General features: G+C 54.8%; 6 protein-coding genes across 6 annotated transcripts; 3 read left to right on the top strand and 3 right to left on the bottom strand.

The window, feature by feature from the left end:
* Positions 1-1,221: 1,221 nt before the first annotated feature.
* AYL99_06573 (hypothetical protein) lies at positions 1,222-3,222 on the top strand (the record flags this gene model as incomplete). The annotated part of the gene is made up of 1 exon (XM_018838082.1): positions 1,222-3,222. One exon carries the CDS (start codon positions 1,222-1,224, stop codon positions 3,220-3,222), a length of 2,001 nt encoding a protein of 666 aa, XP_018692642.1.
* A 583-nt stretch (positions 3,223-3,805) lies between these two features.
* AYL99_06572 (hypothetical protein) lies at positions 3,806-4,269 on the top strand (the record flags this gene model as incomplete). The annotated part of the gene is made up of 2 exons (XM_018838081.1): positions 3,806-4,203; positions 4,263-4,269. 2 exons carry the CDS (start codon positions 3,806-3,808, stop codon positions 4,267-4,269), a joined length of 405 nt encoding a protein of 134 aa, XP_018692641.1.
* A 514-nt stretch (positions 4,270-4,783) lies between these two features.
* On the bottom strand, positions 4,784-6,619 carry AYL99_06571 (hypothetical protein; the record flags this gene model as incomplete). The annotated part of the gene is made up of 1 exon (XM_018838080.1): positions 4,784-6,619. The coding sequence occupies one exon, from the start codon at positions 6,617-6,619 to the stop codon at positions 4,784-4,786; it is 1,836 nt and encodes a 611-aa protein (XP_018692640.1).
* A 1,308-nt stretch (positions 6,620-7,927) lies between these two features.
* AYL99_06570 (hypothetical protein) lies at positions 7,928-10,967 on the bottom strand (the record flags this gene model as incomplete). The annotated part of the gene is made up of 4 exons (XM_018838079.1): positions 7,928-8,201; positions 8,257-10,685; positions 10,748-10,842; positions 10,901-10,967. The coding sequence occupies 4 exons, from the start codon at positions 10,965-10,967 to the stop codon at positions 7,928-7,930; spliced, it is 2,865 nt and encodes a 954-aa protein (XP_018692639.1).
* Positions 10,968-11,795: 828 nt separating this feature from the next.
* Positions 11,796-13,008, top strand: AYL99_06569 (hypothetical protein; the record flags this gene model as incomplete). Its single annotated transcript, XM_018838078.1, has 3 exons — positions 11,796-11,956; positions 12,042-12,051; positions 12,169-13,008. The coding sequence occupies 3 exons, from the start codon at positions 11,796-11,798 to the stop codon at positions 13,006-13,008; spliced, it is 1,011 nt and encodes a 336-aa protein (XP_018692638.1).
* Positions 13,009-13,267: 259 nt separating this feature from the next.
* On the bottom strand, positions 13,268-15,225 carry AYL99_06568 (hypothetical protein; the record flags this gene model as incomplete). Its single annotated transcript, XM_018838077.1, has 2 exons — positions 13,268-15,122; positions 15,191-15,225. 2 exons carry the CDS (start codon positions 15,223-15,225, stop codon positions 13,268-13,270), a joined length of 1,890 nt encoding a protein of 629 aa, XP_018692637.1.
* Between the last annotated feature and the right edge of the window lie 1,585 nt (positions 15,226-16,810).

The following is a 16,810-nucleotide window of genomic DNA, read 5'->3' as shown; positions in this document are numbered from 1 at the left end:
AGAGTTGCTGGATTAAGAAGATTCTCCCCGTCAGCAAGGCTGCCCCGCGCAGAGAGGGATTGACGCCATCATGGCATAGAGGAAAGATGACAAACGCCGCGTCTGTGAGAAGAAACCTTGATGGTGACGCTGTTTTATTGATTGCTGCTTTTAAGGTGACGTAGCGCGTGCGTACTCAACTCAACTCAATCTGGTAGGCTGCCCGCGCGCCTCAATGTGGGACCGTCAAAAGCGGCAACCTGCGCGAATTTGAGGCACATCCTGTTTGAATATCGAATACTCTGGGAATGGTCAATGCTCATTCATCCCTTGCTCCGTCCTCTACCTCGTACATGTCTCCGATGATCCCGTGAGAAGAAAGCCTACCTACACCCCAGGCTAGTGAGGCCTCTTTAGGCATATCTACGACAATATCTACCCCTAGCTCGCGCGGGATCTCCACCCGCCCATCGCTAGCTGTAGGGTCCGAGATGCCTACACCCCACCGTGAATATGAACCTCTCAGCACATCTTTCCACTTATCCAGACGTCTTGAATGGGCAGAAGCACGCCGAACGAAGGCCTTTTGCCAGAGAGCAGCATAATTACATGCTGGTATGATCGGTGGCTGGAGCCTGACGTCGAGATGCTCCCCTCAATCATGGCTGAATCCCGCGCTAACGGAGTAGCTAATCGATACGCGCCGTCGGCGGTCGCTATTGCGCTATTGCGGGTAGAAAACGGTATTGGCTATGCTTCAACACCCCTGGCTGCTTTGGCAGGCTATTTCCCTGCCACCCGTCAAGGAATATGTCCCAAACTTCCCGAGCATCAAAGATGTCTCACTTTGGCATGCTGGCACCTGATCGTTTGGGGCGATGCTCTCAAGCCACCGCCGGGAAGTGGCCTGCGTGCCACAGACACCAAATCCGCGACATGGTATTCGAGATGCAATCAGAGACTCGGAATAGGCGCTCGAGTCTCAAGCAGGCATCGTTCCTAGGTACACTCCCCAGTCAACGCCACAGACTGCGCCGACTTCCCATCAAGGGTAAGTAGGTTGCATTGACGGGCGTCCAAAATTGGTTGGACCTGGGGTGCTACGATGATAGAGTCACACATTGAATGCCTTGCAAGGCGTACTCGGGGGCCCTTAGCCACCTTGGCAAAAGTACAAAGAAGAGCACTGAGGTCAGTCCTACTCGATGCTCTACCGTCCTGACTGCTTCACCCACGCCAAACATGGCCTCTACGCCTGAGAGACGTATTCGAATTCCTGTCAGTCGAAAGCCAGCCCTTCGGCGCACCCCGGCAGGTGCAGACATCCATGCACTCACTTCACAGCTGAGCCTTGATGATCCGTCGAAAGACTCCCCTCCGGCCACTCCTGGCCTAGAGTGGGCCGAGACACCGCAAGCGATCGACGACCCTCCAACCCCAGAAAACGACCTCGATCCTGACGAGGTTATACGTTTGCCTTATTCTCCTCTTGCAGCTCGCAAGACCGCCCTCGAGCAGCATGTTATTCCCCTGCTCGAGGCAGACGCACCGGAGGAACTACCGTCACATCTATCCAGTGAGGCCGGTCAAAGCAAACGTCTTTTTCAGAATGAACTCTCCAAGTCGACTTGGACCGTCCCCTCTCAACTGCATCCACCTTCCTCTACTGATACTACGCCTTCACCTCCTCTTTCCCTTGTGAAGACCGAAGCAGCGAAAGTACCATCGTTTGGAATCGTGCTAAAACCTTTCTATGTCGGTCCTAGTGGAAATGAAAACCGCAATGATACCATTAGGGAATATTCTACTTCGGGTGGCTTGCATACCGTTGCGTTTAGCATCAAGCGCGAAGATCTTTCGGTTCAATCTCAACATGTTGTTGCCACTGAACATCAGACGGACACCGTCACAACGACACCAGCCACTGAACCTTCTCCGCGGCTTGGAATGAAAAAACCTTTATCACTTTCTTTGGCGTGGTCACTGAGCACGAAGCTATCCACCATCCTACCCTTGGAAGCAATTGAAAGATTTGATGACAGTCCTTCGACATGCATCGCAACGACGAAGGAGGGCAACAGATGCAAAAATTCAGTCGCGCGGACAGCGAATAAATCTTTTCTCGCAGAGTTGTCCAAGGCTCTCTCGTCATTCGCGTGCTCACTCGATTTTGAAGCCTTTGCAGAGCATATGAAGCCACTGATTGAAAGTATAACATGTACACGTTGGCATAGAGAAGCTGTTCGCAGGTGTTTGGAAGAACTATGCTCTTACTCATGGCGACCACTCATGACAGCTCCTACAACCTCGCACCAAGCCAATGCTATTGCCAACAGTATTGCGAGTACGTTCAAGCTCTGGATATCAGCTTTGACGAGTATTCCAACAACAGACGAAGGAACAGTCGTACCAATAAAAGGAGACGCGGACAATGTGCAAGGCTCACTCTACTCAGATACTGCCTCCGCTGCGGCGACGGCGGCAACCGAAGGGAGTCTTACACACTTTCATTATGCCAGTACGAAAGCGCCTACAGAATCAGGCGAGATTGATCTTCGTGCAACCAATAAGAGCACCACTATAACGCCAAAAAGTACAGCAATGGAACAGCAAGTGACCGGTAGGAAGCCAGTCCGTTTATCCACTCACCTGAACCACGACTTTGTAGAATTTCCTTACTCGAAGGCAAAAAGAAACGTTACGCCCCAAGACTTGATTCGCCAGATTCTCTTGGAAAAACTGACACCCGCTGACATGAAACGTGCTGGATTTATATACATCTTTTGGCATCCCGGCAGCATGGGCTACGTGAAGATCGGTTACGCTACCAACGTGGAAAAGAGACTTCAAGCTTGGCGAAATCAGTGCAAATTCAGCCTCGAGCAGCACAAGAGTCCGGAATCAATGGCCTCGAAACGAGTCCGCCATTTACACCGAGTCGAGTCGCTGATTCACGCCGAATTGAAAGACTACCGGAGATTAGAGCCATCGTGCAGGGGATGTGGAAGACGCCATATAGAGTGGTTCGAGGTCGATCCGAGCTACGCTTTGAAGGTAGTGGCGAAATGGACCAGTAGAACCCTCTACTCTGGGAGACATTTGGATCCGAGTATCAACGACGAGGAGATCGACCAGCTTTGCGAACTGACCAGAGCTGACACCTACCTGCCACGGCCACGGCCTAAAAAGGTGAAAGGAAGCTCTCGCCGAAGCACTAGAGGCCGCCAACGTGGTGTGAAGTGATGCCGGGAGAGGAATGGCGAGACGTCTTGCTCTGACGGTTAGGATAAGTGACACGGGGAATATCATTGACTTGGTCAGCCTGCGAGACAGACGGTAATGTGATTGTTCCAAGCATGTTTGTATTCACGTCGTGGGTTTAGAAACTTTATATCCGTACAAGTGCAGACAGGACGGCGGACATAGCGGACTTGAAGCTGCACATTTGACTGAATATCTCCAGGTCCTTGGTCTTGTGTTTTGGGTTCTTCCTCGGGCACGTTCCAAGACAAAGCCAAATATGACCGAGGGTAAAGGAGTGGAAAGTGGGATGAGATATGTAAAGCCACATTCACGGCCACTGGCGTTCATTCAATTTTATATTTATATCTGAATTCCCCCGGCGCTCTCTCTCTCTCTCTCTCTTGTGATTGGTGCCCAGGCTTGAACGGGACTTGATCAAAATTCGAGAGGCGGAAAGAAGACCAGCAAGACACGCCAGCCGAGACAGAGAGAGTCAGTCAGTTCAGTCAGTCCGTCCGGCCTACAACTTGATACCGTGACCCTTCCTCTCTCTCTATCTTTCTCTCTCTCTAGAGAACATACAATGTCTCTAGAAGCCCAGTCTCAGCCCCAGCCTCAGCCCCCATCCGAAACCCAGACAGAAGCACCAGGAGACCCCCAAGCACAGCCTCCGAAGCAAAACAAGCAACTCACGCTCTTCGTCGACTTCCACATCCAACCGGACCAGATCGAGGCGTTCAAGGCGGCGCACCGGCCGGTGTGGGCGGCGTGCGCGGCCGAGCCCGAGTGCCTGCTGTTCGACGTGTTCCACGACGCGCAGGACCCGGCGCACTTCCGCTTCGTCGAGGTGTGGGCGGCCGACCGCGCGTGGTTCGAGGCCTGCCAGCTCACCAAGCCCTACTACGCCGCGCTGTGGGAGCGCAGTCGGCCCACGTGGCGGCGCGAGGTCGTGATTGAGTATTTCGAGCGCGAGGGCGAGGGGTGCAGTTACCGCCAGGGATATTTGGACGGGGGGAAGAGGATGGGCTGATGAGCATTAGCCATTAGCATTGGCTTTGGATAACTTGTTGGACAGGTGGGTCGGTGGGAGGACGACACGGATATTTACCCGCGGAGGTAGATAGTGAGGACAGAGACGGGGATAGGGACAGGGTATAAGGGAGCTAAGAAGGGAGGGAGGGAGAGATACGGGTCTAGTCTTGACGACGTATACAGAGACACCCACCCACAGGCAGATGTGCATAATATTAACGGCATATGGCTCGTCAAAGCTCTAATGAGGAGGGTCAAGGGGTATGTGACTCCATGTGCTGGTATATGTACGTCTACATATGCATGCAAAAGTAGACCGATGTATCGAGGACACCCGTCTGTCAGAATGGTACGATCGCTTCCTCCCCCAGAAAGGCTGGTAGCCAACGGCCAGGCCTATCCGCATCCGGCATCTCTTCTCTCCCTCACACACACACACACACACACTCTCTCTCTCTCTCTCTCACTGCCATGGACCCTCGCCTTCCTTGCCAGATATCCCGCGCCCGTCATTCACTCACCTCCGGTCCTACTTCATCTTCAGAGCTAAATCCAACAACGCCGGAAAATTCGGCGTGCCCAGCCCCGTGACCGCGTCCCACCCCTTGACGGCCTTCCACCCCGCGCCAGGGACTTCCGGCGCGTCCTGTCCGGAGTCGGTCACGGCATCACAGCCCTGGGACGAGCCCTGGGTGATGTCCGTGAGGGCCTTGGTCTTGGTGGCGTTCTGGCCGATGCTATACAGCCAGGGATTAAGAAACCCAAGCGGCTTCAGCCCCCGCGACAGGCGGGCCGAGTTGAGGTTGGCGATGATGGCGGCCCAGGTGGGTGTCGCCGCGCTGGTGCCGCCGCTCAGCTGCTCCTGGCCGAGGTGGAAGATGGGGAAGGTCACCCAGGCCTGGGCAGCGACGTCGGGTATGCCTCGGCCCGTGCGGTTGTACAGGCCGGCGAACTTGTCCTTGATGGTGGTGTTCAGATATGTCTCCACGGCGCCATGCTGGAACGCCGGCCGCGCGAAAACGTCGCTGAAGCCGCCGCCGGACAGCTGCTCGGCGATCTCGGGCTGCACCTCGCCCGTGCCGCCCACGCTGGTCACCCATGGACAGCTGGCTGGGAACTGCGGCATGAAGCGCGTGCGGTTGCGCCCGTCGTTGGTCATGCAGCCGTCCCCAGGCCCGCCGTCGCCGCTAGATGTAATCACACTGACGCCACGGGCGCCCAGCTTGGCGAACAGTTGGCACACGCTGAGCATGTAGGACAGTGGGTGGGTCTGCTCATCCTCGCCGTAGGAGATGCTGATCACCTGCGGCAGCTTGTCGTACGTCAGGTTGACCATGTACTGCAGGTACTCGAGGAACGGCTCCTGCTCGTCCAGCACACCGGGGAGGTCGGGCAGTTGCAGGTCGTGGATCAAAGGACCCCGGCCGCCGACTTTGTAGAAGTCGACCGGCGTCGGGTACGAGAGCGTCAGGCCGTATTGGACGTCCATGTTGGCTTCGGATGCCCAGGCCGCGTCCGTGGATTGGTTGTTGACGCCGCCGTTCACGGACGTGATGGAGAAGTTGGCACCGCGCGCGTACGGTGCCCACTTGTCGACAAACAGGGCCACGTCGGAGCGGAGCACGTTCTGGCTGGCGAACGCAGGGATCCCCAGACGCGAGCCGGAGCTGGCGTTGGCGCGGAAGTTGCCTATGCCGTAGAGAGCGCGGATGCAGTCTGGCGAGGTGGTGGTGTTGCAGTATGTTGCGTTCAGTTTGGTTGCGGACCCGTAGACGGGGATTGCGCCAGTAGTCGGACCGGCTTGCTGGGCGGCACGGGAACGGGCGAAATGCGTGGTCGGTTGAATCGTCTGGATGTAAGGATGGAGAGTGTCGGGGACCGAGTATTGGAGGGTGCGCATGCGACAGCTTTTGTCTCGAGGGTGGTGGAAGAGGTAGAAGGTCGTGCTGAGCAGGGTTTCTGCCTGCATGACGGTGATGTCGAGATTGATCCACTCCCCATTGTCTTCTATGTCCGCGGCCGGAATGTTTTGTTCCTCGAGCCACGAGAGCACAGCTTCGGAGACTGCCGGCTCAGGGCGTAAGAGGGTATTGAGCTCGTGGACATCGTAATGTTGGCCATATAGTTCGTGCTCGGGGTCGGAGATTTTCAGCAGCTGGTCTTGGAGGAAAGCGTGCTTGTCATCCTGGCGGATAGACAGATGCAATTTGAGACGTGCGAGTGCTGGAGCTGGCGCCCCTTGATACCAGCCGTCGGGGACGTCAGTGACTTGCTCGAACACCTTGAGCCGACCGTAGGAGGCGGCAGCTGCGACGGTGTTGAGCCCCAAAGCACATAGCACAAATGACCTGGTAAAGTTCACCATTACTAATGACAGCCACAGATTCTAGATGAGGCTCTCGATGCTCTGAGACCTGTGGTGCTGTTGGGTGCGTTAAGGGTCGTCCGCTTGCCCATCCTATATGGGCCCGTCCCCAAGATCGTCACGAGGCTGTGTCTTTAGAGAATGGGGTCGGCCAAATAAATAGCGGGACGATGATTGGGATTCCAGACCCAAAGCCGAACTCGGCAAGTGTGTTCACCAGGCCAATGCAAGAGGTTGGTATAGTGCTGCCTGTTATGATTTTGTTTGGGAATGACGCTGCTCTCCGGGGAGAGCGGAGCCGGATTGTCATGAGGTATAGGTTGGATGTTTTCCCCATTTAGGCCAACAGTATGTGCATCTGAACCTCATACGGAAGAGCTCGCCTTCTTGTTAAGGAGACGAATTAAAGGTATTGTTTCTGCCTGGCGGTGGGGTCTCAAGCTTAGTGTTGCGTCGCCAATGCCGTGCCAACCGAGTCTGGAGTGGCAGTTCTTTGTCTTGCAGACAGGATGACAGGGTGTAATTCCTTGTTCGATCGACAATGGGTCAACGCTGGTGGAACATGCCTCTCCCTCGTGATACCATATAGGATCCCAATCCCAGTCAGTCCACCAACAAGGCCGTGGGGAGATTACAAGTACGTATCAGCCGCGAGGAGCGATGTTCCCGTGGGACTCGGCGGGTTTGGTCAGCCGTAGGATTCATGCGCGGTAATATCTGACCCAGCTCCTGGATGAGTATTGGAGCACAAAGGAGTCCGGCGGAAGAGCCCCAGACACTCACAGTCCGCCAAGGCTATACGTCCTTGCAGCCTGCAGACTTACGGTTGTTGTCTTGAGAATTCGGCTGAGAGGAGGAAGGGATCCTTGAGGAACAAGGGGAGGAATGTTGGGAGCTGCCAGGGTGTATATTATTCAGTGACGGTACAGAAGGAGATTCAGCCTGACGGTGCTGTACTGGTGTGCTCTGGTCTCTAGTTTGTCGAACATCAGTCGTGGTACAGGTAGTTTCCGAATCCTGGTATTCTGGGTGTGTCTAGCTTCTTCAGACACATGTACAAAAAAGCCGTCGATAGGAAAGGGGCCATCTTTCAGGTCATGTATCCCATCAGAAATGAACCAAAAGCCCTCATCAAAAAAAGTCGCCGTCGCTCATGATGCATAAAACCTCGATTAGCAAATGTAGCCCGTCAGTCAGTTCAGCATATCAAACGTCCACTCCTGTTGCTGATTGCAGTCTCTGATGCACCTCAAGCTCAGTCAAACCCCTGCGCCAACATCCTCCGGAAATCCGTGAAAAGATACCCTTTCACCGATTGGTGTTGAAAAACCAACTGCTCCGTTTGTTTCCTCCTTCGGATCCGCTCAAGTTCGAGATGATCGGCAAGCTAGGCATTCCATTTGCTCCGTCAAGGTTTGATGGTGCGCCACCGCCGCCGCGAAGAGGTTTGGCTATCCTTGCACCGGCATTCATCAGGCTGTTGAATCCACCCGTGGCGCCAGCCCCAGCAGTGGCCATGTTCCTTGAGGATACCTTTGCTGCTTCGAGACGTTCCTTCACTGCAGCAAGTTGTGCTTCGAACCTGTAGAGGACCGTTAGTTATCAAGTCTTCTGCCAGGACAACGATGGCAACATACCGGTGGTTAGCTGCTGTTAATTTGTCTTGACTATCGGCCAGCAGGCTCTCCAGACTCAGTATCCGTTCATTTCGGGCGATCAGTTTTCGCTCCGCAATCGCAACTTCCTTCTTCAGGCTCGTGTTCTGGTCAACAAGTTGTCTCTGGACCACCGTGAGTTGCTCAAGGTTACGCTCCAAAAATGCCATCTTCTTCTGCTGTTGGCGGTTGTTGCTCGATCGGAGCACATTGTTGTATTGCTCTCGCGTCTCATCAAGCGAAATCTCCAGCTCTACCACCCGTTCGCATCGGTTCTGCAGATCACGCATCAGATTCTTCTTCATGGATTCGAAGTCGGCAATTTGTTGTTGCAGGGTCTTGCTTGTGACGCCGTTGGCCACGCCAGCGCCATTGGCGGCACCCCGTGACTGGAGGTCCGTGATGGTCTTCTGGAGTCGCTCAATTTCTTGCGATTTGTGTGTGAGTTGATCCCGTAGGTCGTGCACAAGCTCGCTCTGCGTATCCCTGCGGTCCGTGAATAGTTGCTCGAGTCGTCCTTTGACTTCTTCCAGATCCTCAGGTCCCAGATTTCGAGTCAGAAAGTCTTCATAATCCTGCTGCACCGCGGCCAGTTTCTCTTCCAGCGCGATTGTTCGGTCTTCGTGCTCGTCCTCGGCCCGTTCAGAGAGGGATTTCTCTGCCTGTCGCACTAGCGTCTGGGATTCCAACAATTTCGAGCGGAGATCTTCCAGCACATGGCTGGGTACAGCTTCGCCGTTGAGGCTTGCAGCGTGTAGGGCGTCCACCTGATCCAGCATCTCTCGCATGCGATTTTCATTGTCGGAAAATGCACTGTCACCGAGATCGAAACCCGCCATCATCTTCGCCATCTTCTCTTTCTTTTTGCGGTCCTTTTCGTCCAAAGCCGCCGTAGTCTCTTTGGCGCTCATCTTGAGCTCGAGCAACTGCTGTTTGACCGAAATCAACTCCGCCTCGAGTTCTGAGTTTGCGTCTTTCAAGCCTTCCATGGTGATTGCATCTTCCTTGCTCTGGTACGACAGCTTCTGCAATTCCAGTTGGGTCTTGTTCAGCTTGTCCGCCATGGTCTCGTTCTCCTTGGCCGTTCGCATGGCCCCTTCTTTATATGATTTGAGCTCCTCTCGGGCCTCCTGCAGGCTTCGCTCCGCGTTGGCTGCCTGTGTCTCCTTCTCGGTAAGTTGATCTTGAAGCTCATTCTCTCGTCGCAGGAACTCCTCTCGCTCATCTTTCTCGAGTATAATACTGGGCGTACTTGACCTTTCGCCAGCCCGGGAATCAGGTCTACTAGGGGTATCCGATCTGAGAAGGTCTGAAGGCGCTCTTGAGGGTGTGTCTGGTCTTGCCTTGGTCTCCGATTTCTGTCCTGAACCACCCAACGGAGGCACCCACTTTTCTCTAGGAACCGTCTCGCCCTTTCGCCAGAGCTGTAACTCCGAGTCCAACGAGGCGATGTACTTCTCAAAAGTCATGGTCTGGTTCTGAGCGAGCTTGAGTTGACGCTTGAGCTCGGCCGGGCTCAACTCGGCGTTGATCTTGGCCTTGTTCTTGATAGTCTTTGCTCTCATACCGAATCGCAGGGTACTGACGGTTTCGGCATCGTTGTAGCTGCTGGGGGAACAATTTATAATCAGGGTCGTTCTCGAATTACCACCCAAACTTTCTTGTAAAATCCTGGTCAGCTTGGAATCACGATAGGGGACGTGCGTTGATTTGCCATCCGTTAGAGCATTGATGACCATTCCCAGCGCGCTTAAACTCTTGTTGATCTTCTTTGCTTCTTCCAGTGTCTGTCCACTTGCGCCCGTCTTGCCGACCTTTTCTGATCCTGCCAAGTCCACGAGATATAGCATGCCACTCTTTTGCGACCCAGTGTTGACATCTTTCTGATTTATGGTGACCAAGAATATCGAATGTGACCGCGATGACTCTAGATTCATGTTGGTGGATGCGGTGACCCTTGATCGCTGTCCCAGATGCATAGCGGTATAGACTTCATCGACCGTGTTGACGTAAATCTCACGCAACCCTTTCACGTATGGTCCCCGTGGTCCTTCGTTGATGGGAAGATTGTCCATTACCGGGTTCAGTAAATCGCGTATTCGTTCCATGTAGATTTCCAAGTAGGATATGCCGACGGTATATTCAATTTGCGCTGAGCCGTGAACGAGGATGGAGTCGAATATCTGTTCGGTGATGCGAGGAATTATACCTTTCTTGTCCGAATCATCCATGTCTCCCATCATTGTATAAGACTTTCCGGCACCCGTCTGACCGTAGGCGAAGACGGTACCGTTGTACCCATTCATGACGTCTTCTACCGTTGACCGTATGGAGAAATCAAAAATGTCGGCTTGTTGGGAGGACATGTCAAAGACTCGATCGAAGGTGAAAGGGGCATTGGTCTCGGACGACTGTCGGCGTATCAGTCAGAGTGTTTCGTGCGATGCGATTGAAGTCACGGGCAGCACATTACCTGAAGCTGGACGGTGTCCTCGCCCATGAACTGGACGATGGGCTGGCCGCCATTTGCGAGCTCGACTTTATTCTGAGGACGAAAACGGGCAACAACTGATGGAGGCAGTCAGTGGCGGACTGGGCTGAACACAGGTCCAAGGGGATCGTTAACCTTTGATGTTGTTGCCGCCTCCGCTGCTCCCTGCGGCAGAACTAGAATGCGTGGTCAGCGCCGACATATTCAGAAGGTCCGGGACGGTGCAGCATACGCCATGTTTTATTCAAGACCCGGCGTTGTCAATCTGGCCAGGCGGACAGCATCAGTTCTGCGAAGTGTTGGCCCGACTGCGCGGGTCACGGTGGTGAACAGGGTAAGTTCAGGGTCGCGGAGCGCCAATGTTGTTGACGGACCAGCCGCGACTAAGAGATTCAGGGTGTGATGGGAGAAACAGTCGAGAGTGAGAGCGCAGTCTGCGTGCAGTGTCGACGGGCGAGTGATGCTATGTCGTTGTCAAGGAAATTTCCGCTCTGGTTGGCGACACAGCATGAATTGGGCGTCGGCAGTGTCAGGCATACACACGCGGTGCAGATGCAAAGTGCCAGGCGTGCCTGCAGCAACACCCTGTTTTTTCTCCCCTTGGCTGCGCCTTTGTCTTGTTGACGCGCCAGTCTGGTGACTTAGGGTTGGACCCTTGAACCCCCCGAAACTGCAGCTAGCGCGCCTAAGGGTGCCCGTACTCTTTCTCCCTCCCCCACCCACCTACCCCTGGCCACCTTTGGGTGGTCCCGTCCCCCCCCCCGCCCGACCGCACCCGTGGCTTCCTACAGGTACAGGCGTAAAATAGGACATCTTCCCGAGTCGATACCAGCCAAGTACCGAGCTATCGGAGTTAGTAATTATACCTATGCTATATACCATTGCAGGACAAGGTAGGCACCGACAAGGACTGTCTAAGCAGGATATAAAAGACTTTGACTCTCCCCCTCTAGGACACTTCAATTTGAAACAAAGCACTCACAAGCAGTGCAATCTGATTATCCAAAACTTCCATCATCCCAGTCCAATCATGGCAGCAGCAAAGACTCAGTCCCTTTACTCCTCGCTCCAACTCACCCACAATGTCACAAAGACGTCTTCTGGCTCAGATGTCCATAGCTACACTTCGGACCTGGGCCCGGACTCCCCCATCCTGACTCTCATTCATGGCTATCCTCAATCTGCTTATGAGTGAGTCACGCATATATATCTTGTCTGGTGGCAGTTCATCAAACAGTTCATCAAGGCTAGTGGGCTGACAGCGTGTTGTGTTCAGATGGCGTCATGTCGGTTTTTCCCCCTTGGTGCCCCTTCCCCCTCGCTTACCACAGCCTTGCCCACATACCACACGCATGATATAGGCCCCCCATCATCAAACATTGTTTCACTTACCCTATCAACAGGTCGTTCCTCTTCTCCGAGGCAAGATCTCCTTGTTCGTGCCTGAACTTCCTGGCTATGGCATCTCGACGCCGATCCGCGATCCGGCATCCAACACCAAACGATCCGTTGGCACGGCTTTGTTGGAGGCGCTCGCGGACGTTTTCAAGACCAAAACGGCCTCTTCTCCACGACGGGTCATCCTGGGCGGCCACGACCGCGGAGCGCGAATTAGCCACCGCCTCTCCGTCGACTTCTCCCACCCGCCCCAATCCTCACCTGCCCTCTACAAGGACTTGAACTTGACCGTCCCCGGCACCATCCTACTCGACATCATCCCGACCAAGGAGCAGTGGAACGCCTTCTCCGACCCGGCCATATGCCAGGGATACTTCCACTGGCCGCTCCTGGCCAACGCGGACCTGGCCACCGAGATGATCTCGGCGTTCGGGGGCGCCAATTGGGCGAGAGGGGCGCACACACGCATCTCCGGCCCAAACCCGAAAGCGCTGGAGAGGATCTCGTCCCACGACGCCCTCGACGTCTACGCGGACCTGCTCAGTGACAGGGAGACCATCTATTACACCTGTCTCGACTACGCGGCCGGCGCCGCCCCGGAGGCCACGGAACAAGACGAGGACCAGAAGGCCGGCAGGAAAGTCGGTGTGCCGCTACTCGTCATGTTCAGTAAGTCGAAACTAGGAGCGCGGATTGACGTCGAGGCGGTGTGGAAAGGCTGGATCGCTCAAGGAGTGGATTATGAAGGATATGGCGTGGGAGACGGCTTTGGGCATTACCTACCCGAGGAGGCCTTCGAGACTGTGGCGGAGAAGATTTCGGCATTTATCAAAAAGGTGACCTGATCACATTGGCAGCGGAGAGGCACTGAGCCTCATCCGCGGAAGGGGGTACCCGAGTTCCCGTCGTGGACAATGAGACCGATGAGTGACGGACGCCAAAAATGAGGCACACATGTCATGATATCAATGCCAAAACATCATCATGGGAGCTCGCTGTCATTCATTATCATATTACATTATCTGCCTGCGAAGATCTTGTAATTGCCGCCCAAGAGCGCCCTCCGAGTGCCTGGCCCGCCCAGCCCCCAGGAGGATGCCAATCTCACGGGGATCTCTCGACGGCTGTCCATCGTCTTTTCCCGGGACTCCTTGCCCTCCGGATCGAAGACTCGCCACCCCAAAGCCCTGCCTGACTCGCACTACGAACAGGCAAAAGGGGCGAGCTCGATTGCTCATCACTGCCCCTGGCCTCAGCAGCGTTGGCACCACCGGTACTGCCACTCCCGCTCAAGAGCGGGAACTCCTCTTGGATGCTTTCTGATCGCCCGACGCTCAGCGAACTTGGCGTGGCGAAAGCATCACTTGACGACTCGGTCGTCTCGTCGCGGGAGTATCGACTTCCTCGCCGCCAGAGTCCGGTAGGAGGTTCGGACGAATCCGTCGTGTCGGCAGCATGAGATCGCTGGCTTATGCTCCTGCCAGGCATCATCGATACCGAGCCGCGCGGCACCATGGCCTCGCCGAGACTGAAACCCTCGGGGGAATCCGCTCCCACCGCTCGACGACTGGCAAATGCCGGGGACTTTCCCAGCCGCGGCGAGTTCAATCCCAATGGGTTGGACGCGCCACGGAGGTGTTCGGTAGAGGCTATGATTTTCATGTCGTAGTCCTCCGATATGGTCAAATCCAGAGATCCTCTTCTTCGCGTTGGGGATGACGGTTCTGGGGGAGCCTGCTGGGTCTCTTTCCTCACAGCCATAGACAATGAAGACAGGCCCACATCACGCAAGGCTGGTGCAGCTGTCAGCAACCTGATAAGAGCATTGCAGCCGGCCTGGTGGGTCACCAGGACGACCACGAGATCTTCGTCATCATCCCGCGCTTCACTATTATTCGCGTCTGCGCCAGCTGCGTTCTCATAGTACGCGATCATTTTCTGCAGACCATTGCGAAACCTCCGGTGCATTTTGCCCCAATCCTCATCAAAAGGTCCGCCATCGCCCCAGTCAAGTGGCTCATTTTGGCTGTCCCACTGCTGGTCAATCTCGACACAGGCATCTCGCGCATGGGCGACAAAACCGGGGGGGATTTTGTCCGAGGACCCAATTGCATAGTTCGGCATGGGAGGGCTGTACCCCATGGGTCCCTGCAGAGCTCTGTTCAATATCCGAGCACCATTTGCCAACTCGGTCCCAAATGAGATGTTGCGTGGTCGCTTCGGAAGAGAATGGCCAACGGCTGCCATGGCCCGCAAACCCGTCTTTTCATGGACTGGCATGGACGTGATGTCAGACTGCCCCTCTTCCACCTCAATCGGTGGGAGATTGAAGGCTAGGGAGCCCGATAGATCGGCCCCTTTGATCTCTTCTTGTGGCTTCTGTAAGCTCATTTTGGCCTGTGAGACAAGAACGGCGGAAGGCGGAGGTGCAGAGCCCTCGTCGAAATAACTAGCAGTCTGCCATTCCCCTAAGAATGCATCAATGCGCAACTTGCAGGTATTGTAACCAAGACGATTCGTGTGTCCTTTATCTTTGCTTGCCACACGCTCGAGAGGCGCAGGATCACCGTCGCCCGATTCCAAAGCGGCACCCTGCGCCTCATCCATGGGCGAAATGTTAGAGCGGGTCGAGAGCTGGCGCGACTTCATGCGTGGTCGAGAATGGTTTTGAGGATGTTGCATGCCAGCGGCTATTGCAATCGAAGACTGGACACATCGCAGATATGGCGAACTGTGGATAATGATCTTCCGCCTCTTGCGAGGTTGGCTTTCCTTCGCTCCATCCTCCTTGCCATCATTTTGGGGCCGGGGTTGTTTGTCGAGGTTATGCAGTTCGTTGTTGATCCTCAGGCCCAAAGACTGGCACTGAATCCAACCGCCATAGGATAGAGGAGGGTCGTAAGGAGCTTCGGCAGTGGCTGCCCAATTCCTATCGGCCTGGTCAAGGCGTGCACCATGACTATTGAAACAGTATCAGCAGCGACATTCGCATGCGCGACAGAGATATTTTGGGAACGTGGTGTATACCGGACGACGAAGATTACGGCTGGCTGTTTCCCCATTGTGGAAGTCGAATGATTCCAGCACAAACGGGTGCTGTTCCTATATTGCAATTTGAACGTAGGGAAAATACGTCAATATTGCAGAATTGCGGGGGTCGGGCTGGCAACACAAAAGGATCGGTTCCCGGCAGCCTAGAAAACAGAGATGAAACGCCAGAGGGAGTGGTGTGTCACCGTAGACGTAGACGTGACATCTTGAAGGAGGGGGTGTAAGTGTACCAAGTTGTTGGTACAATGTCGAGGTGCAGCCAGCAACCAGCAACCAGAAATGTGGCGGGAACTCTACTGTTCTATGATGTCTTTTTTCCCTGTGAAGGGTCACAGTGGGAATTGTTTTGGGGGTGCGGTGTGTATGAGATCAACTCCCCATTCATTCATCGGTCCGCCTTCTTCTTTGGCTGTGGCATGCTGCCAGTTGGCGGAATTTGTTCCAGGTACGAGGAACGCTTCCCGACCAGCTGGAAGATTTATCCCCGAAGCCAGGTCCTTTACTCGGTACAGGTACGTTTGGAGACGCATGTCGGCTTGTCACCATTGTCTCACGTGTCTGGCTTCCCGTCCCGTCCCTCACCGTCGAGAAAAAGACAAGGCACGAGTATCCCCGTTTCAAAACAGGGTGGCACATGGCTATCAGCGACACTCGTCTCGGACCGATAGTCCGCGTATCTCTTGATCAATCTCGTTTCAAGATTGAAGACCAAGAAATCGACCATGGACACGAACACAGTCAGGCTTACTGCGTACGAGTCTCCCGGGATGCCTGAGCCGCGAGACGCTAGTCAATGACCATGAGTATATTTCATCTCGCTCCAAATACGCATAACATCTTGCGCCTGATCAAACTGGGCATTCCCCCTCGACCAACTTGGGACAGATGCAGTGAACACGCATTTGGCGACGGTAGGCGAAAGTATCAAAGGTCAGGACAACGGAGAAACAGAGCCGATGGGCTTGTCTGAGAAACTGGTGAAGCAACAATCCAGTCTTTTCGGATGACCAGACGCGGCTAGTAATGCCAGTCTCTGCAAGTGGCCAGCCAGCTCATCCACCCTTTTGGGTTGTTTCAAGTTGGTGGAGCAGCCAATGCAGCACAACCCTTGGACTCGCCTGAATGGAGCAAAGCCTGCCACCCATCCCCGATGCTCTCGAGAACACCCCTGGCAGTCTTTAGCGACGAGGGATCTGCCGCGCCCGTGCTCTTGTTCGTTTCGTTCCGTTGGACACACGGCCAACATTTGGGTCGAAGAAGGGACCACCAATCATGTTTGGACTTGCAGTCCTTTCGTTTACTTGGAGTTGGCTGCCCAAAATTCGAAGTAAGGGGGCTGCCAGCAGTACGTACAAGATGCAGAGTCCAGTTACCAATTCGTCGGCATCGGCTTGCCACCCTTCCCTTGGTCTTCCTGCCCGCTGAGGTGTCTGTTTCGAAGTGCTGGCTACTATCCACTGACTCTCCACACTGGTCCATCTTTAGGCATCCGACCACGCCGATGGTGTCGTCTTGTTCCTGACGATCTGGAGCCGGGATGAGGGGTGGCGTGGCCAGGAGTTCGTGGCTGGATCCAATCCCATCTCCAGCTTTCTC

The sequence above is a fragment of the Fonsecaea erecta genome, assembly GCF_001651985.1.
Source record: "Fonsecaea erecta strain CBS 125763 chromosome Unknown Scaff5, whole genome shotgun sequence".
NCBI classification, from domain to species: domain Eukaryota; kingdom Fungi; phylum Ascomycota; class Eurotiomycetes; order Chaetothyriales; family Herpotrichiellaceae; genus Fonsecaea; species Fonsecaea erecta.
This window is presented reverse-complemented; position numbering and strand designations above follow the sequence as displayed.